At 57.0% G+C, this 26,873-nt stretch overlaps 1 protein-coding gene and 1 long non-coding RNA gene across 2 annotated transcripts; one reads left to right on the top strand and one right to left on the bottom strand.

The window, feature by feature from the left end:
* Nucleotides 1-5,680: 5,680 nt before the first annotated feature.
* Nucleotides 5,681-10,653, top strand: INHBB (inhibin subunit beta B). The gene is made up of 2 exons (XM_045066508.1): nt 5,681-6,181; nt 8,660-10,653. The coding sequence occupies exons 1-2, from the start codon at nt 5,734-5,736 to the stop codon at nt 9,433-9,435; spliced, it is 1,224 nt and encodes a 407-aa protein (XP_044922443.1). The 5' UTR covers nt 5,681-5,733; the 3' UTR covers nt 9,436-10,653.
* Nucleotides 10,654-10,970: 317 nt separating this feature from the next.
* Nucleotides 10,971-18,041, bottom strand: LOC123387919. Its single transcript, XR_006602405.1, has 3 exons — nt 17,814-18,041; nt 14,802-14,887; nt 10,971-11,628 (listed from the first exon to the last, which is right to left on the bottom strand). It is a non-coding gene; the product is annotated as an uncharacterized LOC123387919 (long non-coding RNA).
* Between the last annotated feature and the right edge of the window lie 8,832 nt (nt 18,042-26,873).

The following is a 26,873-nucleotide window of genomic DNA, read 5'->3' as shown; positions in this document are numbered from 1 at the left end:
ACTGACTATTGGACATAAAGGTTTTCAGTTTTTAGATACATAATGAATTAATCTGTTCGTTGCTTTTTAGCAGAAAGGATGTCTTATCTATACCCATCTACAAGAATCATTTCCCTGTTTTTTTTCTGTCACCTGTGAGAACCTAAGAAATGCTATGTTGGGTTGGCTGTACCTGATTGGTTTTTTGCTGGAGGCTCATTGGACAGGTGGGTGACTTCTCATTTTCCAAGGTATGGATGCAAGGGTCAGCTCTGAAGTTCAAGAGCAGCTAAGAACTGTGGAGTGCTATTTAAGGAGAATTTCGTGCTTGGACTTGAGTGTTCCTGAAGTAGACATGGTTGGACTTGGGGACCCAAAGCAAGGAGACCTTCGAAATGCTCCATTTTTGCTTTTGTTAGTTGCAAAATAACTAGCTCACTGGGTTTTCGTCGTACACGGGTACATGGGACATGGTACCAGGTCCTGTCAAGCAAGCTTCTTCCCAGCACCTTGGTCATACTGAGAATGGGTCCAGGGACACAATGATTTCTAGGATTCTTGCTAACACATGATAGATGTTAGGGGACTGGTTGCTGAATGAGTCCACTGAGAAGAAATGACTGGGTGAGGGAGCCCTACACTCAGGTTTTGCATGACAACCTGGTTTAGGGATTGGCTGGGTCAGCATGCTTATGCCTGGGTGGGAAAGAGGAGGGAAGCCTGTGTGCTGTGCCCCGTGTGCAGGCCAACTGGAACTTGGGAGTTGTTGTGTGAACTCCAGACCCACTGATCAGACGACATTTCCTGTGCCTCAGCGCCTTCCTCAGTTATGCGGGAAGAACTGGCTAGTTTGTCAGCAGTCCCAGAGTTGGGCTGTGCTGGGTGCCGGGCAGCTACAGATGAAGGGCACAGATGGCCTCAGTCCTGGAGCTCATGTTTCAGAGGTGACAAGCATTCCTCCCCAGGCCACAGCAGAATGTAAGGGGGTGTATACCTGGTGGGGTTCCCCAAAGGTGGGCGCCATCCAGTGGCTCTGGTGAGAAGTACAGGGCTGTCACCTCAAAATCACCTTTCCCCACACTCTCTCTTGTCAGGGACTTGCTTCTGTGACTTTGAAAGCATGAGGTAGCCTCAGTGGTGTGGGGAGAGGAGGGAGGGAGGGTATTCTGAGGGGCACCACGCTGGTGTCTGAGTTTTTCCGAAGGTCAGCTTGGCTCCTGTCCCTTTGGGGGGCCCCATGGCAGTGTCCTGCTTCGACCCCCGCCTCCAGGTTTGTTCCACGCCCGTGTTTTGAACTGCCAGGTGGACAGAACATCTTGTCTGGTCCAGCCCTGTGGCTCCTTCCATTCAGACACTGAGCCACTCTGGAGAGGTGTGATGTGGGACAGTGACGTCTGTCCACAGGGGCTCCCCGGCCAGCGCTGGAAAAGTGACCAGCATGTCCCCCAGCCCAACTGTGCCAAAGGCCTCTTTTCAGCCCATGTCCCCAGTGCCATCGGTGTGAGGGCTTTCTCTTCATCCCACACGCTGCGGGGGCCATGCAAGGGCTGCACCTGGGTTCCCTTTTAGCAAACGTGCTCTGAGGCTCATTTATGGTTTCCTTTGTCACTTGTGAACATTTTCAGTATCCCTCAATTGACACTTAACTGTGACTTATGCAAAATAACTAACCCAAACAGACTCATGAGAGCACATGCCTGTGCCTCCTAGAGGAAGCCCTCTCAGGTTTTGTGTGCCCTGCTCCATGACGCTGCCATGTTTTCTTCCTGCCTTCCCCATGGGGCCCGAGCTCCTCCTTGGTGGCAGGGAGCCAGCATTCTGTGGTAGTGTGTATGTTGGGGGGGGGGGTGACCTGATCCTGCAGGAGGGCACTGGCTGCAACACTGATGTGCGTTATTGCATTCAAAACTGACAGGCATGGTCACACCTCTGGCTGGGACTGAAGGCTGAGGTCACCGTTCAAGGAGGACAGAGCCCAGTGCTAAAAGAGGCCTTAAAGCAACAGAAACAGGTCCTTGCCCCTCAGTAGGAGATGGGGGGCTCCTCCCCCCACAAGCACAAGGTGATCTGGAAGAACTCAATTTACACCCTTGGCTCCTGTGGGCTGGGGGATCAGCAGAGGGCGGGATAATCCCAGCTTCTCGAGCAGATGGTTTCTGACTACCGCTTGACCCAGTTCCCTCCCAGCAGATGACTGACAGCGGGGCTGACAGCTCTCCACCAGGCCAGCAAAGTGTGGACCCTCCTCTCAACCTCCTCTTCCCTCCTCTTACTAGCAAGGATGAGGTGACTTCTGCCCCTCCCAGAGCCCACTCAATGAGTAGGACGTTGGGATCTTCCCAAAGATGTGGAGCCCCCTCCCCCAACTCAGTCCTATCCAGCCCCGGTGAGGCTCACAGTGAGAACGGTGGGAGCCAGACAGGCAAGGACGGCTGTTGTGAGGCTACTGGGGAGTGCGGGGTGCTCAATTCTTCACTGGCTTAAGGACTTATTCCTTCGTTCATTCATTCATTCACTCATTCAATCAACCAAGCATTAGTTCAATAAACTGCCCTTGATTTGGCATCAGAGGCAACCCATGAGACCTGGTTCTTGTCATCCAGGAGTCCAGGTCCCACAAAAGAGACAGAGAGGCAAAGGGATAACAGCCAGGCACTGGGGCGAGGAGCCTAATACGGCAAATAACTCTTCAGGGCACAAGAGGGCCATGGTGAGCTTCACCAAGGAGGAGAGATGGGGCTGGGTCTCCAAGACAGAAGGAGTGCGCCAAGTGGTTGGTGGCTGTGGTGATGGAAAGACCCAGAGAACCAGAGCTTGTGTGCCTGGTGGAGAGGCAAGCAAAGCCGCAGAGGTGGATGCAGCCTGGTTCAGAGTCCTGCGGTGCCAAAGCACCTCCTTCCTGCCCAGAGACCACAGCCTCCATGGGCTGGGGGGATTGTGAAGGAGATGGAACCAGAGGCCAGAGCATGCTGTGTGGATGGGAATAGCAGAGAGCTGGGCTCTGGAAACAGCTCCAAGGAGGCAGAAGGGCTGCCATCGTGGAGACCCTCCTGGGCCCCTGCTTCTGACTTCCTGTATCAGGTCCAATGTTGTCCCACACCGCCAAGCACCTTCAGGTCGGTTCCTCGGGTTGGGAGGGAGGGGGCGCTCGGCCTCCAGACTTGCGGGCCTCAGCGGGACTGCAGTCCTGGCTGAGCTCCGCAGAGGCAGGAGCCAGCCTGAAGCGGCTGCCTGAAGCTTCTCAGCTCAGGGAGTGTGGGGAACGCTAAGCTGGATGCCACGTTCCAGCTTAAGTTCCCCCAGGTCCTGGGAAAGCCAGAATGACCTCCCATCCTGCTCCCTCCTCACAGTCTTGCCTGTGGAGTGGGTGGGGGTCTGGGCAGTAAGGGGATGGGACAGGGTGGTGTTCCTTGGCCTCGGGGTGCTGCACCCTGTGGACACTGTTGTGCTACTCTGTGCCCAGGTGGGGGCGTAAGGAAGGACAGAAGGAACGGCAGCACTTGGGGTTCTGGATAGTTTGGGTGTTCCGTGTTCACTGACACCGCCGCTTGGTATGGGCCACACAAGAAACTATGCCTTAGAATCACAGTGTACAGGATTCTGTGAGGAGCGTGACCAAGATACCTTGTCTGGAGTTCCCAAGGTGTGACACAGGTGTTACTGTCCCCCATGACAGGTGACGAGATAAAGACAAGAGGGTGAAGACTTCCCAAGGTCCCTCCTACAAGGCTGGCGGTGGCTGAGAGTCCACTGGAACCCCGGTTTGTCTGAGACCGGAATGGATCACTTGGGGGAGGGAGGCAGTGATGCCGGAGACCTCGTCAGCCCCGCAAGTCTGGGGCTCAGAGGCCTTCCTGCCGCGAGGCCGGTTCCCCACACAGTTGAGGATTTTCCTGGGACTTGGAGCAGGCAGAGGCTGCGGCTGGCCAGGCCTCCAACGGCCACCGCCTCCTCTACCCCTCCAGCCCGCGGGGGCCCATGCCTCGTTCAGTGCTCGGGCGGCCCGGGGCGCTTGACTAGGGCACTGCAGCCCAGGAGCGACATCCACCCGCGGATCCAGCCAGGGGCCGCACCGCCGCCCCCGCCTCGCAAAGCTCGAGAAGGTGCACCCCGGGAGGGACGGAGGCGGCCACGGCGGCGAGTTGCTTCTCTCGGTCGCGGAAGGCGGGGGCAGGGGCGAGGGCAGGGCCTGCACGACCGCGGGGAGAGGGCAAGCACCGTGGTCCTGGGCCGGGAGCCCGTCGGTGTCGCCCGCCACCCAGCTGGGCGAGGGTCCGGGGCGCCCACGTGGTGGGAAAGTTTTGAGACAGCAAAAGTGGCCGGGCATTGCGGGGGTGTGGGGGGGAGGGGAGCGGGCCGGCTCGCTCCTCCTTCCCGCGAAGGCAGAAAGGAAAAAAAGCTGGGGGAAGCGGGGGTGGGCGTGGGGAGCGGGCGGCAGCGACTTGAACAGATTCCGCCCCCCCCCGGGGGGGGCAGCCGGAGCGGGGAGGCACGGACAGCCTCCTCCCGCATGGCCAGGACGAGGAGACTAGCTCACCCCCCCCTTTTTTTTTTATGCCAACGTCTATCTCAACGCGCGCGCACTTACGGAGATTGTACGGCCTTTTTTCCCCCCTTGGGAGAAAAAACGAGGAGAGTAAAAGAAGAGAGGGCAAAGAGAAGAACTCCTCGGCAGGCTCCGCACTGTGTCGCGGTCGGGCACAGGGACGCGGCCGCCACCCTCCCGCTCTCTCGGCCCTGCGGCGTGTGCCAGTGGGAGAGCGAGCTAGGGCACCCGCACCCGGGAACGCTGCGAGACTTTTAGACGCTCCAACCGACCTCGCCGCCGCTGCAGCAGGCAAGAGAGACAGGGGCGAGAAGGGCCCAGCCTCCACCTCGCCTTCCTCGCACGGCGCCCCGCGCCCAGCCGGCCCGCGCAGGCAGGCGGAGGGAGGGAGGCAGCGAGAAGGCGGGCGGAGCGGAGGCCCCGGCGGAGCGCGCAGCGGCCGGCCCGCCCGCCGGTGGATGCGGCGCCCCGGGAGCCTAGAGACAACTTTGCCGTGTGACGCGCCGGGAGGACTGCAGGGCCCGCGGCCGGGGACTCCGCGCCGCCTCTGAGCGGGCCCGCGCGGCCAGCGCTCCCCGGCGCTCCCGCCACTGCGCTCGCCCCGCTCCGCCGCCCGCCCGCCGGCCCGAGGCGAGGACTACCGGCCCGTCGCCGGCGGCCGCGGCCCTTCCTCGGCGCTCAGGTGCGAGCGCGGGGCCCCGCCGCAGCGCCCGCCGCAGCGCCGCGCCAAGCCGCGCCCGGCTCCGCTCCGGGGACTCCGGCGTCTTCGCTTCCGTCTCGGCCAAGTTGCGTCGACCGGCCCTTTCGCCACCTTCCCCGCGCGGCGGCCGAGGCGCCACTGCCGCCGCTTTCGCTTCACCGGAGCTGGGGGCTGCGGGGCCCCGACGCGGAGAGGATGGGGGGAAGGCTGCAGATGCCGAGGCGCCCTGAGACGCCCGCGCGGCAGTGACCCTCCGGCTCCCTCCTCGCCGGCGCGCCTCTCCGGCCCCCGCGGCCCTCGGCGCCCCTTCCCCGCCGCGCGGGAACCCCCGCGGCCCGGCCGGCCCCCTCCCCCTGCTAGCCGGCGGCGGCCCTCCCGGCGGGCGGGCGGAGGCCCGGGCGGGCGCGGGCGGGGGCGGGGCGGGGCGGCGCGCCGGGAGCCCGGAGCCCGGCCCTGCGCTCGGCTCGGCTCGCCTCGCGGCGGGCGCCCTCGTCGCCAGCGGCGCACCATGGACGGGCTGCCCGGTCGGGCGCTGGGGGCCGCCTGCCTTTTGCTGCTGGCGGCCGGCTGGCTGGGGCCCGAGGCCTGGGGCTCGCCCACGCCCCCTCCGTCGCCTGCCGCGCCGCCACCGCCCCCGCCGCCCGGAGCCCCCGGCGGCTCGCAGGACACCTGCACGTCGTGCGGCGGCTTCCGGCGGCCGGAGGAGCTGGGCCGGGTAGACGGGGACTTCCTGGAGGCGGTGAAACGGCACATCTTGAGCCGCCTGCAGATGCGGGGCCGGCCCAACATCACGCATGCCGTGCCCAAGGCCGCCATGGTCACGGCCCTGCGCAAGCTGCACGCGGGCAAGGTGCGCGAAGACGGCCGTGTGGAGATCCCGCACCTCGACGGCCATGCCAGCCCGGGCGCAGACGGCCAGGAGCGCGTCTCGGAGATCATCAGCTTCGCGGAGACAGGTGGGTTGGTCCCACGGGCGGCCAGATGCGGCCCTCGCTCCCCACCCCCTCTTCACCCTCTCCTACCCCCTTCTCCTTGCCCGTCTGGCCGCCCCAGCCAGCGCACCCTGGGTGCAACGCGGACTCTCGGCCCTGCCGCTCCCCTCTGGCCCTGTGCGCCCCGTCCTGGTTGCCGTCTTCTTACCCGCCCCCCACCACCCCGGGCAGCATACCTCTTCCTGCTCCCCCGTCCCCGTCGCTGAACGCCTTGCCCTCCACCCCTGTTCTCTGAAACCGGGCCCCAGCGCCTCTGGGCGTGCATCCCCCTCCCGGCAGATGCGTGCGGCCCTGGCTCCGCGGGCACTTGCTTGGTGATTGCTTAATGTTTTTGTTTCCCACGATCGGAGTGTAGGCTTAGCAGTGTGGTTGGAGATGTGTGTGCTTGTTGATATCCGTGGGCCGGAGAAGTGTGTGTGTGTGTGTGTGTGTGTGTGTGTGTGCGCGCGCGCGCGCGCGCGCGCCTGTGTGAGAGGCCCCGGGGCCGCTTCCATCGCCGGGCAGCGTGGGCTTGCCAGGATTGCTGAAGCCTCACTGGGGAGAGCTAGGCAACCTCTCTTCCGATTGTGTGGGCACCGGAATCGGGCGGAAGGCAGGCTTCTCAACAGGTCCCATCATTTACGCAGAGAAAGACGCGGCTCGGCTCGGGGGGCAGCCCGGTGCCTCTCGGCTCTCCTGGCAGCGGTAGCAGCCCCCTTGCCTGAGAGCCGCAGAGTTCGTAGTTAACAAAGGGTAGGAGTCCTTTCTGGAATTTTCTCCCGGCCCCGGATTGCAAATTTCTACCGCTGTCTAAATATAATAATCGAGAGACAGAAAATCTTTCAGAACTTTAAAAGAAGAAGGAAAATGTGCCCGCGCTGAAATGCTGCAAGTGCTTTCCACTCCGCTGTCCTTTTCAGGACTTGAATGAGCCAGGCTGGCTTTTGTGCCTGGAGCTCAGCCCCATTTGTGCGGAGGGGACTGCGGAGAAGGTCGCAGAGGGGGAAGCCCTGGTGCGGGCAGGGCGGGGGTGGGCAGGGAGCTTGTAGAGTGGGGGACGCTTGTGTCACCAGGCTGAAAATGCCCCCCATCCTCCCAGGCAGACGGTCCTGGTGCCGCCTGGGGATGAAAAGGGATGAAAAGTTTTGCATGGCCGGGTGTGGAGAAAAGCAGAGACAATCGGGCTGGTTTGTGCTTAGAAAGAAATGCATTGCTGTTTTAGTTGTCCCACCGAGTCAGGGAAAGCTCTACATGCAATTAGAGAGCTTGGATTAAAAGGTGCTTTGGGGCCCAGAGTAGAAATGTGATTCTGGAAGGTCGAGAAGGCCTTTTGGTCCCGGTGGCACAAAATGACAGCGGGGGCTGGTGTATTTCTGGTCCGATTCACGGAGCCAGCTCTTTGACTTATAAATAACAGATTCAGGTCACAGGCAGCTCGTCCAAGACCAGCTTTTAAGGCTGCACTTTCCCCCATTTCAAAGTCAGATGTCAGTGTTATTAGAGAGCCAGGCGAGGCCTGAGGAGGGGGCTGCAAGGCAGTGGTAGGAGTTTTGATAAAACCAGCCATGGTCACACAGTTGCCTTATTTGTTCTTCCTGGGGGGGAAAAAAAAGAGGAGAAAGAAGAAAAAAGTACAGATTGCCAGAAGTCACTGAAATGTACCATGTGGCCTCTCTTCTTGTTGAGCAGAATTATGAAGGAAACTAACAAGGCAGTTCCCCCTTTTCCTTGACGATATTAACATGCCCTTAATGGGGAGCCAGCATCTCCCAAACAGAGTGGACCTCAAGTTTCAAGGCTGAAACTTGGAAATTGTCAGAAGCGAGGGCTGCACTTTGCAGCCTGCAAAGCACACCTTCTTGTGTCAGAAATCTGAGCAGAGCTCGCTTGTTTGCCGTGGAGGTTCCACTGGGGGTTGGATCAGATCATGCTTAGGTAAACATTGGGAAGAGGCTGTAGGTGGCTCAGCTCGATTTTGCAATGCCCTGAGTTAACAAAAAAAAAAAAACAAAAAAACAAAAAAACAAAAAACAAAAAACCAACCTCTCTCCTGACACAACCCACCCCCAAATCCTCAGGATCCTGGTTTTGTTTTTCAGATTTCACAGATACCCATAACAACTTGTTAAGATCTTGGCCCTCTGACAAGTTCCTCTGTTGAGCTTTGAGGCCTGACAGCCTGTCTCCAGGGAGCCCTGGCTGGGGAGAGGTGAGGCAGAATTTTAGAGGCCCACCGGACCCTCCAGCTCCAAGCGGGTTGGGTGTTTCTCAATGGAAAGCACTTTTTTCTGCCTCTCCCAGGTTGCACTCAGAGGCCCTGGCCCCAGGAACAGTCTTTCTGGTCAATAACGTTTCCCAGCTGTGTGGCAAGTTCGCATTCCAGCATCACACCGCTGAGTGTCTTTCCCCATTGCCTCGTGTTCTCCTTGAATTAACTTGGCCTGCTCTCCCACTTCTCTGCAGATGGCCTGGCCTCCTCCCGGGTCCGTCTGTACTTCTTCATCTCCAATGAAGGCAACCAGAACCTCTTTGTGGTGCAGGCCAGCCTGTGGCTCTACCTGAAGCTCCTGCCTTATGTCCTGGAGAAGGGCAGCCGGAGGAAGGTGCGGGTCAAGGTATACTTCCAGGAGCAGGGCCACGGCGACCAGTGGGACGTGGTAGAGAAGAAGGTGGACCTCAAGCGCAGCGGCTGGCACACCTTCCCACTCACCGAGGCCATCCAGTCCTTGTTTGAGCGCGGCGAGCGGCGGCTCAACCTGGACGTGCAGTGCGACGGCTGCCCGGAGCTGGCCGTGGTGCCGGTGTTTGTGGACCCGGGCGAGGAGTCGCACCGGCCCTTCGTGGTGGTGCAGGCCCGGCTGGGAGACAGCAGGCACCGCATCCGCAAGCGGGGCCTGGAGTGCGATGGCCGGACCAACCTCTGTTGCAGGCAACAGTTCTTCATCGACTTCCGCCTCATCGGCTGGAACGACTGGATCATCGCGCCCACCGGCTACTACGGGAACTACTGTGAGGGCAGCTGCCCGGCCTACCTGGCAGGGGTCCCTGGCTCCGCCTCGTCCTTCCACACGGCGGTGGTGAACCAGTACCGCATGCGGGGCCTCAACCCTGGCACGGTGAACTCCTGCTGCATCCCCACTAAGCTGAGCACCATGTCCATGCTCTACTTCGACGACGAGTACAACATCGTCAAGCGGGACGTGCCCAACATGATCGTGGAGGAGTGCGGCTGCGCCTGACCGCGGCAGGGCTGCGGCTGTGGGGGGAGGGGGTGCGGGGGGGCACGAGGATGGGGCCCCTGGAAGGGCTCCTTCCGGCCCCTGTGGGAACCGGCTGCCCAGCCAGCCGAGTGCGGTCCTTCTGTCGGGCTGCCCAGCAGGTGCCAGGGTGAGGCCTGAAATCTTTTCCTACTACTTCATCGAGCAAATCAGTCCAAGCCAGAGCTCGGACGCTCAACTGACACGAGATACTTTCAAATGCACACGTAGATGCGCACAGCCAGACGCGTCCTGCCACCCACACGGCAGCCTCTGGGATACCAGCAAATGGATGTGGTGACAAAGGGCAGCTTAGCTACGAATGCCTGTCAGTCGGAGAGAATGGGGTGAGCAGCCACCATTCCCACCAGCTGGCCCGGCCATTCTGAATCGCGCCTTCGGAGCACACATAAAAGCACAAAGACAGAGACACAGAGAGAGAAAGAGAGAGAGGGAGAGGGAGCACGGGAGCCACAGAGAGGAAGAGCAGATGCAGGGGTGGGAAGTGTATGAACAGGCAGGAGGGCTGTGTGTCCCCCTTTGCTTGTGTGCAAGGCCCGCCAGGCCTCAGCATCTCCTGGCTCAGACATGCTGGCTTCCTTCCCTGCCTGGGATCCTTCATGCTGCAGGACCAGGGGAAGCCTGGCTTTTCCCAGCCTTGTAGAGGGAAAGAGGCCTGGAATGGACATAACCTGCCAGAGACCATGGAGCCGTGGCAATGACCGTTTGACTGTCGCTTGGGTCCCTGGCGTGACTTATATGTGTGTGTGTGTGTGTTGGGGGGAGGGAGGGAGGGAGAGGAGAAGGATCTTAATTTGATGCTTTAACTGATCACTAGCAGTTGACAGACAGGTCACACATTCCAGTTGCATCATTGAAAAGGGACTTTTCTACCAGGTAGGACCTTTAACTTAAGATTTGAGTCATTTTTCAAGGGAAGAAAATAAAAGTTGCAATCTGTGCCCTTCACTGGGGATGTTCCTCCAGGACTAGTTGGGATTGGGGGGGAAATGACCCCAAGGCAAGGGAATGAGCCCAGAGGAGGAGGAAAGGGTGGAGTGGAGGCATTCTGGAAATGCTGGTAGGCATGGAGGGGGGTGCCCTCTCCCCGCCCCAGCAGGGTTGTGGGAGGGGAGCAGTGTAGCTGGTCTGGGAGAGCCGGGGAAGGCTTTCAGCTGCTTTACAGAAGTTGCCTGCATGGGTCCCAGCCACCAGGGTGGACCATGGACGTGCCCCCCCGCCTCCCGCCTGCTCGCCTGCCCGCCCGCCCCTCCTAGCACTTGCTGACTTGCCTGACGCCCGTGATCTTGCACTTGCCCATCTGCGTGTGTCTAGGAGTGGCCCTTGGCAGAGCACTGAACTCGCTCGGCCCCCAGAGGCCCAGGTGCCGCGTGAACTATGCAATTTAAAGGGTTGACCCACACTAGACGAAACTGGACTCGTACGACTCTTTTTATATTTTTTATACTTGAAATGAAATCCTTTGCTTCTTTTTTAAGCGAATGATTGCTTTTAATGTTTGCACTGATTTAGTTGCATGATTAGTCAGAAACTGCCATTTGAAAAAAGAAGTTATTTTTATAGCAGCAAAAAAAAAAATACAGTTAAATGTATTATACATAATTTTGGAACCAAAGAGGCCAACAGATCAGTTTTAATTTTTATTAGATGGTGAGGCCATCTTCTATGAGGTAGACGTTCTGAACAATCCCTTGAGTGGCCTGCCAACGTTTCAGGGTATAAATGGATTTTGTTTATTCAGTTTGATGTGTCTTTTCTATCTTTACACACCCAGAAGGTACAGAAAAAAAAAATGACTATGGTAGAATGCAGGTGTGCGTCCTTAAATCCCCACCTTTATGTTTATTTAATAAAGCTCCCCTTAGGTTCTGTTTCATAATAATTTAAAACCAAACAATTTTCCCATAGACTTGCTGTTAAAGTATTTTACATCTGTGTACAGTTTAAGAAAATAAAAGATCGAGTGCCACGGGCTTCCTGCCTTGTGTGGTGTTGGGGGAGCCACGGGGACGGGGGGGGGGCAGGGCATGGGCAGGAGGCCGTGGCCGGGAGAGGGCATGGGCTGGGTGTCCAGCTTTGATGCCCCTGGCCTCCACAGCTCGCTCCTGGCCCTCTCTGAGTCCTTGCCATGAGCACGGATGTCAGTCAGAGAGTCTAGGAAAAATGGCAGAAGATCAAAATGAAGGACAATTAGCAAATTCATGAATTACACATTTGTTTACTCTCCTGGTCCCAAGACTAATTATGTTCTACCAGACCCACATCTATTACCACTTGAAAGTGCTGGTTAAGCCCACTCCCCGCATCCCTGGAAGGAAATGTAAAACCTGGAAGAGAGAAGCCCACCTGACCTCCACACCCACCTCCATTCACTAATATGGGTGACTGTAACCCAGAAGAGGCTGGGATCTTAGGACAGGAGGGTGAAACAGAAATAAGGCCATGAGTATGCTGATTGTCATTGCCTGCTGGGAATTTAACTGGGAGTAGGTAGTGGCGGTGGTTTTTGTAGTGACAAAGGTCCAGCCCTTACGGCAGGTAGGACTCAGCAGACCCATGAAGGGCTGCTGGGTATCGTGCTTTTTGGGGACATGGTTTCATCATTTTCCAGAGCTTGGAATCTGAGGCTCAGAGAGGTTCAGAGCTTGCCTGAGGTCACAGAGTTGGGACAGGAACGCTGGGCACTAGAAGCCAAGTGCCCCAGCTGGCCCACCTATTCTGGGGAAGACTGCAGCCCTAAGGCAGTGCCTTCATCTGAGGCCCTGGGGTTGCTCCTTGGTTTTTGGATCACATGTGGTCTTCCCAGAAAATCTCAGGACATTTGAGCAGGCAGGGTCTTACAGATTGGTCTAACCCCGTTAAGGTTACAATGGGAAAACCGAAGGAGGCAGCAGGCAGTGAGAGGGACATATCACAAGAGGCACAGCCCACTGGTGGCAGGAGGTGGTATCTGGCTTCTGTCTCCATCCTTTGCCTATCTGAGGGAACTATTGCTCTACCAGCCTTTTTTCCTGAGGACTGTAAGTATTGACCTACATGATCTTCAGACACTATACAATCAATAGGGACAAAGAAGAAAATTTCATAAAGATAGGCTTGGCCTGGGCATTTGGGATGTAAGTTGGGATCCAGCTGCTTCTCTCCAGTGGGCTACGTCCAGCTGCTGGTTGCTCTAGGCCCTTAGTCCAGTTGCTGCCCACCCCTGGCCCCAGAATCTTTGCTGGCAGCCTCTGGGGTGGGCAGTGTGAGTCACCAGGGTGCCTCTACTCTTTGGGATATTGAGCACCTCTGGGGCCCACTCCTGGGACTGAGCTTCACAGCGTGGCCCATGGATCCCACAGTAGCCCCAGGAAGGGTCTGGGACTCTGAGGTAACGAGGCCAGTGGACTGAGTGGTGCTCTGCTGCCCTTTGCTGGCAGGGGCCCCTGTGGGCTCTGGCCCCGGTGGGACAACGGCATTTAGTAGTAACTTTTCCTGACAGGTGCAATGAGGACAGACAGGTCCGCTCCCTGGGCCCGGGGCTAAGTATTCTTTCAGAGTTGGGATATGCTGCTTCCTTCCCATGCTTCTGTGGCCATAGGCTCCCCTGTTCCTTCCTTCTTATTCAGTTCTCGGTCCTTTTCTACCTACTGCCCTTTCCCATTCTCTGCCTCTGTCTTCCCAGTGGGCCTGGCCTGAGGGCACACTTCTCTCTGGGGTATGGCCCCACATTGCAGGCCAGAGAGTAACCTCCCACGCTGTCCTCCAGGTCCAGTGTCTCTGACCCTGGGCTGTCCTGGTCTGTTTTAAGATTCCTCTTCCTTCCCCCGTATCCCTATTTCTCTTCTTCAGAGCACCAGGTTGTTATCCTCTCATGTGACCAATGGGTCAGGCAGGGCCAGCCAGCCTACGAGACCTGCCTCAGATGGCCCCACCACCCACCCCCTGTGATTTGTGAGAACCTACCATGTTGATTCATCCTTGCCTGAAGTCCTCAGTGACTCCGTGGAGCCAAGTCTGAGGTTGGGGAAATGGGGCATGGGGTGTGGTGGCCACACCCACCACCCTTCGGTTTTCCCCTATTTCCCAGATGGACAGATGGAGGGTCCACTAAACAGAGGCTCCAGGGATGTCCTATGCCTGTTTTCCCTCCCAGTCCTCTGAGAGTTGGGCTCAGCGTGGAGCACAGAGTGGGTCCCCTACTGCGAAGCCTGACGTGGAGGCAGCCTTTAGTAGGGCCTGTTGTGCGTCACAGCTTGTATCCATGGTCCTGCTACCGGGTATGACATCACCACTGCCACCTGTGCAAAGGCTGAGGGTCCATACCAAGGCCCAGGAGAGGGCCTTGGGCTGCTCTGGGACCGTGGCTAGGCCCCCAGCTCACTGGGCACTCAGGCTTGCCCAGCACACGCCTAGCATGCCCTCTGCAAGGCCCGGTGGGAATTCTTGCGGGGAACCCCGTGAGGAGCTTGGCAGAACATCCCTACAGCTTCCTAGACTTCCTTCAGGGGCAGGGACAAGGGCGGTGGGGGCGCGTAGGCTGCCACCAAGTCATGAAGACCACACTACAGGCCAAAGAAAGGATGCCGTGTGGGCAAAGGAGCAGAAAGCCAATGCCCTTCCTGCAGGCAGAGGCTCCCGGAGGACTCCTAACCCATACTAACTTCTCGTGGGATGTTTGGAGCCAACGACGATTGACCCATGGGCCTGGCACGAGGAGCTGTGCCTGTTGTAGGTGAGGCCTGGGCCTGGGTCGGGCAGGTGTGGCAGGTTCCTGGAGCCCGTGGGCTGCATGGGGGCTGTGGGTGAGTGGTTGCGGGTGAGCTCAGTGGTGCAAGGGTGGGGGTGGGGGCAGGGAGAGCTGGGAGTGAGGTGGTGTGACTGCAGGTGTGACTCCACATGGGAGCCATGGGGGGTGCAACTGTATGTGCGATCTTGGGGCATGTGGTTGGCTGTGTCTGAGGCTGTGTGTGTGTGTGTGTGTGTGTGGTTGGGGGTGAGGCCACGTGGGCTGGGAGTCTGTGATGGGAGGGTGTGGTCACATGGTTGGTTGTGTGTATTTCATCGAGGTAGTTATATCTATAAATCTGGCCCGTGGCTGGCAAGTCCCCCGCCTCCCACCACCACCACTGGCATCTAGATTGCCCCCATGCTAGGCAGGTGCCAGGCATGCTGGATCAGGGGCTGACCTGTGTGGTGTCACCACCCCTGTAGCCCTGCGCTGGCCACTCACTGCAAGAGATGGGGGCTGGGGTTGTCACCATGGTGTCCCTGCACCCCTGAAGCCATTCTTTACAAGTAAAATGGTACCCTCTGGCCAGTCATTCCATTGCTCAAGAAATATTTACCTGGGGGCTCGTTCTTCTGCGTTGGGGGATCGTCAGCTCGGTCCTCTTCACCATCCCGGTCAGTGTGGGAGCAAGTATGATTATCCCTATTTGACAGATGAGAAGATGAAGGCCGAGAAAGCCATTCACTGAAGGTGGCACAGCTCATAAGTGGCAGAGCTGGGATTGGCCCCCCAGGAGCCATAAGTGGCAGAGCTGGGATTGGCCCCCCAGGAGCTGTTTCTAAAGTCACTTACAGCTGCTGGGCTGCCCAGGGGGACAGGTAAGGGAAGACACAGTTGTTCTGGGGCCTACCTGGCAGGGAGGGGAGGCTGGAGCTCAGGGTTCTCTCTGTCCCCATGCCACCATCCCACCACTCCTGCCCAAGGCTCCAACCTAGCATATCAATGCCACCTGTGCTTGGAGCTGTTCTCTTTGGCTATGGGGACCACCATCCATGTGTCATCCCTTCTCCCTCCATGGCCAGGTGGGTGTGATGCCTCTGGGCCTGATTCTTAGAAAACAGACTATGGATTAAGCAAAGATGAGTGGGGATGGGGAAGGGCGGGCAGGAAGCCAGTGGCTTTGCCTCTGGGCCCCATGGTGGTGGTGGAGGCGGTCTAGACAATCTTCCTTAGTAGAGGCACTGGAAGCCTTTGCTCAGGGTCCTCCCACCTGGTTTTGTGATGATAGCCCGACCTAGCCTCTCAGTGTCCTCGTCTGTAAAATGGGGGCAGTGACAGTCCCTACCATGGGGCCCAGAGGCTCAGGGGGTTGTCATGAGCATTGAGGTGCTTAGAACAGGGCCAGGCTTCCAAGCGCTTGCTGTTTCCCAAGTCTTCCCTGTGTTAGGAATGGTACGGGATGTCCTGCCAGAGCCCTGCCCTTCCTCGGAGAGGCCCTCTCCCCTATACTCTTTCGTCCTAAGTTATTCATTCAATGAATACTCCTGGGGGCTGTGACGCGGATGATGTTAGCTAACATCTACGGAGAATTTACAGTCACTGGCTGTATGGCTTCACGACACTGTCTGGTTAATCTTTACAACCTCCCTGTTGGGCAGGTGAGGTGTACCCATTTTACTGATGAGGAGTCGAGGCCGGCCCAGGAAGTAGACTATCTTGCTGGAGGCCTCATAGAGATTCCAGGGCTGGATGGCGTCTGTGGCCTTCCAGATGCTGCCTCCTCTCCCTTCAGTGTTCTCAAGAGAACTTCGGGGTCCTTAAGCCCCAGGGGCTGGGGGAGATGGAGGAGGAGGTAGGAGGGAGAGCTGCTCTAGGGCCAAAGGGACCTGGGGAGGCCTTTTAGAAGCCCTCAGCTGTCCCCCAGCCTTCCCCCTCTCCCAAGGGTCCTGCCCACCTGCAGATCCCACCTGGTGAGAATGGCCACTGCATGGGGACCCGTTCGAGGTCACTACATACCCCCAGAGAATCTGACAGGGGCAAAGGCCCACAGAGGCACTGAGAAAATGCACACGGGGTGCATTTGCAAGTGGGATTTCAAAGATGGATTCTTAGACCCCCTCACTGAGCCAGGGGAGAGAGGGGGGCAGAGAGAGAGGATTATAGAAGGAGGTGTTACTACCCACATACAATTACAGGGACCCTCCAAGTCCACATTAGCTCAGAGGGCTTTGTGTCCTCAAACATTTCCTCTAGAACTTCACCTACCCCTCCGGGCAGGCTCCTGGTGTGCCCCCTCTTCACCTCTTTCTTCCTACCAGGCCTCCCAGCTACCTTCGCTCCCTGTGCCTCCCCTGCCCAGTCCCTCTCAGCCCTGTGTCTCCCTCCCCAGCCTCAGGGGATGGTGGTGAGCGTGAGGGTGGGTTCCTGGGTGCTAATTCCAGCCCTGGTCTGGAACGAGGGGTGTGGGAGGGCTGGGTTTGCCCGACTCACTCTCCTTCCTCATTACTGTGGGGCCTTTGGGTGGAGCACAAGGCCCTGGGGTCTGCCGGTGGGAAGGGGAGACCCTCCTTGGCCCCCCCCCCCCGTGGGCGTCTGCGTGGGCGTGGGCAGGCATGCCTGTGTAAGAATCTTCACCCCCTGGGGAGCTCGGAGCCTCACGGAGAACCCTGGTCTTTAGGCCATTCGGGAACCCCATCAACCCAGGAGGAGTATGGCCCCAGGCCTCAGGGGACAATCTGAGTGTGGTCTGGTTCTGTGCTGGGGCTTTGGGGCGTCGTCTCATTTCTCCCAGGAGCCCTGGGAGGGCAGTAAGTCACAGCCATTCACCCCATCCACAGATGAGGCTCCTGGGGCCACCATCCTCTTCCAGGGCCTCGGAGCCCCGTGAGCAGGTAGGTGTGCCACCCTGTCTCTGAGACTGCTTCCTAACTTTCCCGCTGTGGGGGTGGCCCGGAGGACACCCCGCAGCTCTGTCTAGGGCTCCTCGGTCCCTACCTGAGAGCAGCTTCGGTGACCCTCTCAGCACTAACTGTGCGGGTGGACTGAGGTGCAGAAATCCCTCGGCGGGGAAGGGGGGAGTAGGTAAGGGTGGGAGGGAAAGACCCATTGCAGATACGTCGTACCTTTGGGGGAGGGCTGGTCGTGGGAACCAGGAAGGGGCTGGGGCCACCTTGGCCCTGGCAGAGGGCCTGTTTGGGTGGTGGCAGTCTCAGGCCAACCCTGCAGTTGGCAAATCATAGGTCTTTTTCCAAAATACACCCATGGCATGCTCCCACCTTTCTTGGGTAATATTTTAAGTAATACTTGGTCGACCCTTGCACTCCCCTACATAAAATCCTCCCGGGGCTCCCGGGCCCCAGGAAGAAGTCCGGTGGCTCATGGGCTCACCAGGGCCCCAGGCCTGCCACATACCTCCCCACCTGGAGCCCTCAGGCCGCTTCTTGCCTGCCACACTCAGGCTTCAGTTCCCATTGACAGCTCACCACCTTCACCTCGGGGTCTCCAAATACCCTTTTCTGCCCCCAACACCTTTTCTCCCCCTCTTGGGTGATTGTGCTTCTCCCTTTGGGGCTCTGGAGTAGAGCCCTGGCTCCCCAAGCCTCAGAATTCCCACCCTCCATGATCTTACCTGCACGGTCACCCCCACACCTGCCTGGACTCTAGGGAAAGTCGGGTCCGTCTTATTCACCCCTGCACCGTCCTGAGGCTGGGACAGAATTAGGGCTCAGCACACAATTGTTAAAATGAAGGAATACAGTCATGTTTGGGTGGGGGTGGGGAGAGGTCTGACCCCACTCACCCATTTCCCTGATGGAGCAACGAGGCAGAGGGGACGGGCAGAGCCCAGGCTCAGCGGGCTAAGACCCAAAGCTAGCTAGCGCTCCTGGCCACGCCTTTGTTATTTTTCTCCCTTTCAAGAGCACCCCGTGCCCCACAGGTGACTCATGCAATAGCATTTCAAAAGACCTGTAATTTGCCCTGAGTGTTCAGCCTTTGTGGCAAAGCTCTGCTTCGTATAGGAGCTTCTGCTGTTGCCCTGGGCAAACACAATGCTATCTGCCTCAGTGGCAACCAAGTGCCTGGGCTCCAATCAAGGGTCCCCGTTGGCTTTCTGGGGCACCACCCCTCCCCCCACCGCCTAGACCTCATGACACCCCGAAGAAGACATCCCTCCCTGCCCTGGGCTTCCACTCCTAGGAAAGTGTGGTTTGCCACCTGAGGGTGTCTTATAAAAGCTCAGCTTTAATTAATCAATCACTGAGAGATGAATTGGTTAATGCGGGCGCCCTCCCCCACGGGTGACTGGCACCATAACGAGGGTCAGTTACTTCAGCGTTACTAATGAAGGCTCCGGCCCTCCCGAGGAGGAGTGGAAGGGTGCACAGGCCGAGTCGGCTCTGCAGGGCAGCCCTCTGCCCCCTCCCCGGGGGTGTGAGCGAGGTTCCAGAGCCGTGCATCTTCTTTGCCATTTCGATGTGAGGAAGGGCCCTGGACGGACGAGGGGTCGGGGGCTGGACTCGGGAGGCGGACTAGGCTGTCAGCCTCGCCAGGGCGGGGGCCTGTCCGCTTGTGCATGGCTGTATCCCCCCAGCGTGGGATTGGCACCTGGCCCATAGCAGGTGCTCTCAGGAAGTAGCTGCTGGCCCTGCCCCCAGGGCATGTGATCTCAGGCATGTTTGTTGCCCTCTCCAGCCTAGATTTTTCTCGCCTGAAATTGGATTGAATTAGATGGTTCGTTCATTCATTCTCTCATTTATTTCTCTAGTAATTCCTTGTTTTTTTCTCGCTTCATTTCTGAAGTGTCTATTACACATCAGTAGTCCAGAGGCAGCACTCCTCTCTCCTTGAGGACAGTCACCTGTAGCCCCTGCTACTGCCAAGAGCCATTCCCTTGGAAAAGACAAGGCCCCGGGGCTCTGGGGTAGGGGGTACCTGCCTTCAGAGGGACAGTCATCCTGAGCCAGCTCCATGTGAACTTCATGTGACCTTCCTCCCAGGCAGAGACTGGGCCTCCCCTTGATACCCACTTTCGGGATTATTCTGTGTCCCCCCCTTGGTGGCTGGGGACGCCGTGGTTTTAGCCACCGTGATAGGCTAGAATGTTATCTTCACACAATATTTCGCTTCTTCTGAGCACTAGGCTGGAATGGGCTCTCATCTGTGGCCGGTCTGGGAGTGGGCAGGGAGGAATGAGTGGCTTGGCCAGCCAAGAGATATCCATGCTGGCCTGGTGTTGGAAAGGCAGGTGGTCTCCCCACCACGGGGGCACTTCCGGGTAAAAGTTAAAAAAGAGCTCCCATTCTGTTCCGTCTCCTGTGAGTCATGGGAAGGCAGGCCCCGAGATTTAGTGTTTGGGGAGGTGGGGGTGGGGGCAGCCACTTCTGCTGGAAGCAGAAGATGTGTCAGAGGCTGGTTAGATCACAGAACTGTAGAGAAACCCATGTGATCTCTCACTCTGTACGGGGATAACCAGGCTACAGGGAGGCTGCAGATTCGCCAGAGGCCCCGCAGCTAATGGAGCTCAGCTGCGCTGCGCAGATTCTCACCTGGTGCTCTCTCTGCGCACAGAGTGACAGGGTCCCTCTTGGGCAGAGTCTGACCCTGCAAGATGCCATCCTCCCGATCCTTACCGGACTGTGATACACAGCCATGCGCACATGGTGCCTGAAGGTAAGAGGTGGGGCTATGGGAGCGCAGAGAAAGGCTCTCTGGAAGAGGCAGGACTTGGCCCCATCACCCCAGGGCACCTTCCTGCAGGGTCCTCCCTGGGCCCCGGGGCTCTCAGCTCCCACAGTTTCCCAAGAGGGGGAAGCCACGAAGGCCAGTGGCTAAGAGCTAAGTAGACAGTGGTGTGGCTTTCCACACTCGAGCCCCACCCTGTTCTAGCTGTGTGCCCTGGGGCTAGTTGCTTAACCTCTCTGTGTCTCAGTTCCCTCATACAATGGGGCTAATAATAGTGTTTACCTTACCGGCTAATTGTGTGGATTAAATGAGACAATAATAGTAATAGTCCTACTGAGTGCTCCTAATGTGCCAAGAACTCTTCTAAACCCTTGACATATTTTCACCCAACTAATCCCCCACGAATCTAGGGAGTATTATTATTTCTAGTCCACAGGTGAAGAAACCCAAGTGCGTCAGTGACTGGCCCAGGGTCACATGGTCTGATAGGGAAGAGCCACAGGGAAGTCTTGGTTCCCAGGGATACTGGGCTCCGGTCTGTATGGTCTGCACCCTGCTGGGTCTCATGAAGTTGGCTGATTCTGGGGAATGGGTGAACCTCCTCTCTCCGGAGAGCCTGGGCTAGACCTGTCAGGGCCACCAGGATGATCGTGAGCCTCCTTCCAGGTCAAGGTTGACACAGAGTTCTGGGATTGTTTTAGGAAATCGTGAAGCAGGCATTCCAGCCGCATTTCCCCAGCAGTTCATGGTATCTGATTCCCGATCTTTAGTCATGAATCTTCTCCTTTAGTAGATGCCCATGGTTTCCCGCTGTCATCAACGTGGAACACAGAGCCAGGCACAGACTGGTGAGCCCTTGAGCGTCAGTGCCAACACGGCTTCCTATTGAGCCATGCTCTCCCATGGAACCAGATTGCCTGGGACTGCCTGACTCCTGAAGAGAGCTGGAGGAATGTCCCACCCCCTGGGCAGAGCAGGGGCCAGGTGCCCTGCCAGTGCCATGTCAATTCCAGAACAGGGCTTGATAACCTATGGCCAAATCCCCAAACTACAAATGGCTTTTACATTTTTAAATGGTTGAAAACAAATCAAAAGAAGGATAACCTTGTGTGACATGAAAGTTATATGAGATCCAAATTTAGTGCCTGTGAATAAAGTTTTATTGGCATACAGCTTCCTCATTCATTATATATTAGTTATGACAGAGACCTATACAGCCTGCAAAGCCTAAAACATTGAACCTGACCCTTTAGAGGAAAAGTTTAGTTGACCACTGATCTAGATGCCCCTTTGGCAGGACAGATGTCCCAGTAGGCCACTGTGGTGTTCCCCCTCCACTCTCCTTCTACAAGACCCTCCTGATAGGCCACCATACCTCTAGGACCTTCCAGGGCTGATGTGGGCAGAGGACACATGACCTTGGCCAAGATAGTCACAGTCCGCTGAATGTTAAAGTTCACCATCAGTGAGTGTCTCCTGGATGTTTAGAAGGAAGGGTCCTGAAAGGCTGAGGGTGTACTCCGTGATTCCTCAGAGTCCTCCGAATGCCTGGCACAGAGTGGGACTAGAAAAACCACAGGAAGTGGGTGGCAAAATAGAACTACCATATGATCCCGCCATCCCACTCCTGGGCAGGTCACCGAAGGCATGGAATGGAGGGGAGGTTTTCGCACACCTGTGCTCACAGCAGCGTTATTCACTGGGGCCGAAAGGTGGAAGCAGCCCAGGTGTCCAGTGACAGATGAGTATATGCCAATTACATAGTCAAATTCATAGAAACAGAAAGTAGAAGGGTTGTTGCTAGGGGCCAGGGGAAGGGGTCTGGGGAGTTGTTGTTCAATGGGTAGAGTTTCAGTTGGGGAGGACAAGAAAAGTCTGGAAGTGCCTGGGTGGCTCCGTTGGCTAAGCAGCTGCCTTCAGCTCAGGTCATGATCCCGGGGTCCTGGGATCGAGTCCCACATCGGAGTCCTTGCTCAGCGGGGAGTCTGCCTCTCCCTCTGCCCCTGTTCGTGCCCGCTCTCTCTCTCAAATAAATAAAATCTTTTTAAAAAAGTGGTTAAGGTGGTAAATTTCATGTTACACCTAATATGTCACAAGTAAAACTTTAAAAAAAAAAAAACCCACAAATGACAGAAGCCATGGGGCAGGCCTGTTGATGGCCTCCTTGGCAGCAGATGTCAGTGTCCTCTTGCCTGCTGACCTTGCCCTTTCTCCAGGGGGCCAGATTCTCAGAGGCACACCTTGTCTTGGCCTTCCATGCCTAGGAAGTTCTCTCTATGAGTGAGTGGGTGTGTGCGCCCTGCCCCTTCAGATGTCAGACCTCAGTTGGAACTGAATCCAGAAGCAGATGTCACAACCAGCCCAAGAAATCCTGGAAATGGTGCCAAGTGTGGCCCTTAAGGGAGTGTGTTGCCCAAGGATCCTCCTTAGAGAAGGTGGATGTTCCCACTGTGGATGCTGGGTTGGCCTGAGGCTGGATCACCTCGAAGAACGGCCTGGCCCGGACCAGCTGGTTGGGTGAGGGTCTGCAGGACTCGCACTCGCCTGGGCCCTATCTAGAAAAGCCATCACCTTCTCCTCACAGGCCTGGAGGGAGATGGGAACCTGCAGGATCTGAGCATGCTCCCTTGGCCAGGCACTGAGTGGGGATTTTCCCATCTCCCTTTATTCTACAATTACTCAATGAAACATAGGCACCGTGAGTTCCTGCTTGTCCTGCGTCGCCTCAAGGTCCCAGATCAAGGGGCTGGAGAGGATCTGGAAAGACTTGGAGCCTTGGACCCTCAGAGTCCAAGTGGGGCTCTGAGACCTACGGGCTGAGGAGGGATTGAACCCACTGCAGAGCCTTCCAGAAATGCTTGGCATCCGTCTTGAAATGCTTTCATAAAACTGCTCTGTCTTGGGCCTTACATGGAGGCCCAGAGCAACTGGTAGGCAGAACCCAAAGGAGTGGGCAGAGCCTAGGCCAGAGCAAGGAGCTGAAAGAAGACCCATGGAGACTCACACAGGGGAAGCCGGGTGAGCCAGGAATCAGAAGGAGAGCTAGGTGTGCATAGTGGCTGTTCGTTGAGGACTTTCTGGGTCCCAGACACTGTCATAAATGCATGCATGAGACTTTTTCTAGCACACCTTCACAGTTCTTTGTTTGGAACCCAAGAGGCTCCTGTGGTCACCCACAGGAGGGCACCTAACCCTGCCCAAAGGCCTGGGGGTATCAGGGATGTCTTCCTGGAGAAGGTGATCTGTGAACCAGGTCTTGCTGGCCGGAAAAGAAGGTAGAGGGAAAGGTGTTTTAGAAAGTTGAGGTCGAAGGAGCCAAGTCCCCACTGTGGGTGGCCTTGGCCTTGAGTGCTTCTCACTCCCCTGGCTTTCTTCACCCCAACCAGGCCTCCAGAAGGCCAGCCTTCCCAGGGAAGGTGCCCATGACACCCCTGCCTCTCACACTACCTTCATGACCTCCTCTCATCCCACACTCCCTCCTTAGTGCCTTGCCCCAGGTGGTATCCCAAAACCTGCTTTGTCAGGCTCTTTGGCAGAATACATTGCTGCAAGAGTGCCTCTTCCAAGGAATAATCACATTTTCTTCCCTTCTTACCTTTTCTTTCTTTCTTTTAAATAATATCATTTACTGGTTTCATTATCATTATTGTAAGGTATGTTCACTGAGAGAATTAGGAAAATATATCAAAGTAAAAGGAAATAAGAAAAACTGGACATCTGGGTGGCTCAGTTGGTTAAGTATCTGCCTTCGGCTTGGGTCATGATCCTGGGGCTCCTGGATCAAGACCCACATCAGACTCCCTGCTCAGCAGGGAGTCTGCTTCTCCCTTTGACCCTCCCCTGTCTCATGCTCTCTCTCTCAAATAAATAAGTAAATAAAATCTTTAAAAAAAAAAAAATCACCTTCATCTCGGCGGTCAGAACATGCCTGAGCTTAATGTGAATACACGTGGGACTGTGTCGTGGAGGCCCACACACAGGTCTGAGCTGGCTTTTCCCAACAGTAGGAGCGTCAGACCACTTCCCCCAGGTGATCAGACGCTCTGGCAGGAGCATTTGGATGGCTGTCTCTTACTTTGGGGCCTGTCTTCTATTGTTGGCTACTTAGGCTATTTCCAAATTTTCTCCTTTGTAAACAACTCTATGGTGAACATCTTAGAGAAAATTGGTTGTCGATGGTGGGGCTTTTAGACTGCCAAGAACAGTACTGGAATCGTGAGCGACGCTCCTCTGCGTGTAGGCCATGAGAGTGCGTGGGAGCAGAGCTTCTGAACTCCTAGTGGGGTCCAGGGCCCTTGGGGGTCTTGTGGCACCAGACTCCAGTTGGTGGGACTGGGCTGGGGCCAAAGGTGTTACATTGCCAAGGAGTTCCTGGGTGGAAGGGGGCTCTTGAGGAACCAGGCCTCTGTGAGTTCTCCCCACGAGGCCACTAGCAGCCAGGGCTGGGCTTGGGGAAGGAGCTTAGCCAGTCAGGACTTCACCTCTGTCCGGGGAACTTTGCAAAGCATAGGCCCTTTGCGGGGTAGGTGTCTCCTGAGGGTCCCAGGCCAGTTTGCAGTTATGGTCTCCACCCTGCACCCCTGCAATGGTGCTCCCAGAGCTGCCTAGAATTCTGTGGGTCTCAGGGACCCTTGGGGACCCCCAAAGCTTGCACATGGACAGCTTCACTCTGGGTCTGTCGTCTGTCCTAAAGCCAGTGGTGGCTGGCCTGGGTCATTCCTCTCCGGCCCCTGGGGCTCCCAGAAGTGCCTCATTTCCTCCCCTCAGAAGAGGCCACTCATGATGATATGTCACAGGAATTGACTTAGATAGTCCACATGTGGTGGATGGCACCTGGCAAGCAGCCAGCCTTGATAGCCCCTAGTGTTGGGGTCAGTTGGGTGACCAAGACCAGGAGCATAGGGGGAGATGTCTCCATTCCACCTTTCCTCTGTGGTGTGGCTTCATCTCTCTGCTGTCCTTGCACTCCTCTCCGTATCCCTCCATTCATTTCACATCTTCTTACAAGTGTCCACAAGTGCTAGGGCAGTGGCAGGGGCCAGGCCCATAATGGCCAGTAAGGTGGATGTGGTCCCTGTCTTCCCAGAGCCCATTGTCCAGTGAAGATGACCAACATGAGCACATAAGTAATAGCCAGAGCCCTCACAGGCTGTAGCCAGGGAGGCCTGCTTCAGATGAGGTGGTCGGGGGGAGCTGCCCCAAAAGTTCAGCTGAGTGTTGAGGAAGGAGCTAATCACGAAAGAGGTGTGTCAGGGTGGGGTGGGAGGAGCAGTCCAGACAGTGGAAACAGCATGTGCAAAGGCCCTGAGGCAGGAAAAGGTTTTCATGTTGGAGGCACTGAAAGAAGCTTAGAGGAGTCTGAGTGAAGGGAGCAGGAAGAAGACAATACCACCAGAAATCAGGGGCAATGGCCTGGTCATGCTGGGCTGTTTGTGATGGTGCACCTGGGGGTCTTCAAAAGATGCTGTGGTGAAAGGATCTTTGCAGGGTGAAGAGGTGAAGGAAGCCGGGAGAGGAGGCTCTTGTACGGCGGGCCAGAGTCGAGGGAGCTGGTATCAGGTAGTGGCGAGAAAGCACACAGAAGAGGCTGCACTCAGGCAGGATTCTGAAGGCAGGCCAGGCAGGGCTGGGCAGTGAGCAGGGAGTGGCTGGGACCATGAAATGTGGGGCACTGGTGTGGAGAAGGTGGGAGGAGGCCCTGGAGGGAGGGCAGGTGTAGGAGGCTGTGGTCGCCCTGTGGGACCTACCCTTCGGGTCCTGTCTTCTTCCTCTGCGAGGTCGCCCTACAGCCATGCTCCAGAACAAACAGAGGTGTTTTATCTTTAGGTCTGGGGCGGGGGGGGGGGGGTGGTCTCCTGTCCCAGGGGCTGGGAGATGGCTGGTAGTTTCTGTCAGGTCACCAAGCATACTCACGAAGTGGCATTTCCATTTTTGCTGTCCATGGCCTGGTTTCCTATGAAGGAGGCTAGAAGTTTCCCTTGGCCAGAATTCTGGAGCACCTGTGGGGCTGAGAACCAGGCTGGCATGTGCGTGTGTGTCTGTGTGTGGGCATGCATGCACACGGGTGGGTGCTGGCTTGTGGGGGCTGCTGCGTGGGACAGGGCAGCCGTAGGGCGGGGGTGTTTGAAGGGGGAGATGTCAACCAGTGGCAGGCTGGGGAGAGCTTTTGAGATTCTTTCCCGGAGGAGCACCCCCCTTCCCCCACCGCCCTGCAGGTGTCAGGACAGTTTCCAGACTCCCAGAATGGTGAGCTGTTGAACATCCCATGACCAGCGATGGTCAAGGGGCCAAAGTCTTCCCACCAGAAGTCTGGGACTCGGTGGGAATGCAGTGATGGGGAGCTACAAGTCAGTCAAGTCAAGAATGGGCAGAAACTGTGTGTGTGCTTTGGCAGGAGGGTAGGGGGTGGGAAGGCAAGAAGGGTCATCTAGCCATGTTTCCCTGAATGTCCTAATTCCATAAGGGGGCGTGGGTTCTCCAAGCCATTCTCCTAGGGGGCTTAATTCTGTCTCTATCCAGAGCTGCTGACCTGCCTTCTGAACTCTGCATAGCACGTTCCATGCAGCCCAACTGCGCAGCAAGGACCTGGGTAGGTACCAATGTGGTGAGGAGTGTGGGGGGAAGGGAGATGAGCTGTGGAGACGACAAGATCCACCCAAGCCAGGCTGAGCACTGAGAAGTCCTGGCGAAGTCCTGGCGAAGTCCTAGCAAAGTCCCCATGCTGGAATCACATGCCCGCTGTCTCAGCAGGTAGGCAGTGGCCTGATCTTATTACCTCCTGGCTGACGGCTGGTGGAAGGAGGCCCAGAGACACTCTATAACTTCCCCAAGGTCACACAGCGTCTGGAAGACCAACGAGAGTAAAGCCAGTCTGTCAATTCAAGGATACTTGAATGAACCAGGGGCTCCTAGAATCGCTCCCTTTCTCCCTCCCTCCATTTCTCTCATCTTCCTTCCTTGTCACTCAAGAAAAAAGTTACTTGAATATCACTACAAGGCCGGCTGT

Source organism: Mustela putorius, unplaced genomic scaffold (assembly GCF_011764305.1).
Source record: "Mustela putorius furo isolate JIRA1106 unplaced genomic scaffold, ASM1176430v1.1 tig00003867_pilon_pilon_pilon, whole genome shotgun sequence".
In the NCBI taxonomy this organism is placed as follows: Eukaryota; Metazoa; Chordata; class Mammalia; order Carnivora; family Mustelidae; genus Mustela; species Mustela putorius.
The sequence above is the reverse complement of the archived record's forward strand: the minus strand, read 5'-3'. Positions and strand labels throughout refer to the sequence as shown.

Coding starts and splice junctions, on each gene's coding strand:
- INHBB (XM_045066508.1), top strand. CDS start 5,734: ATGGACGGGCTGCCCGGTCGGGCGCTGGGGGCCGCCTGCCTTTTGCTG. Junction 6,182..8,659: donor CATCAGCTTCGCGGAGACAG/GTGGGTTGGTCC, acceptor ACTTCTCTGCAG/ATGGCCTGGCCTCCTCCCGG.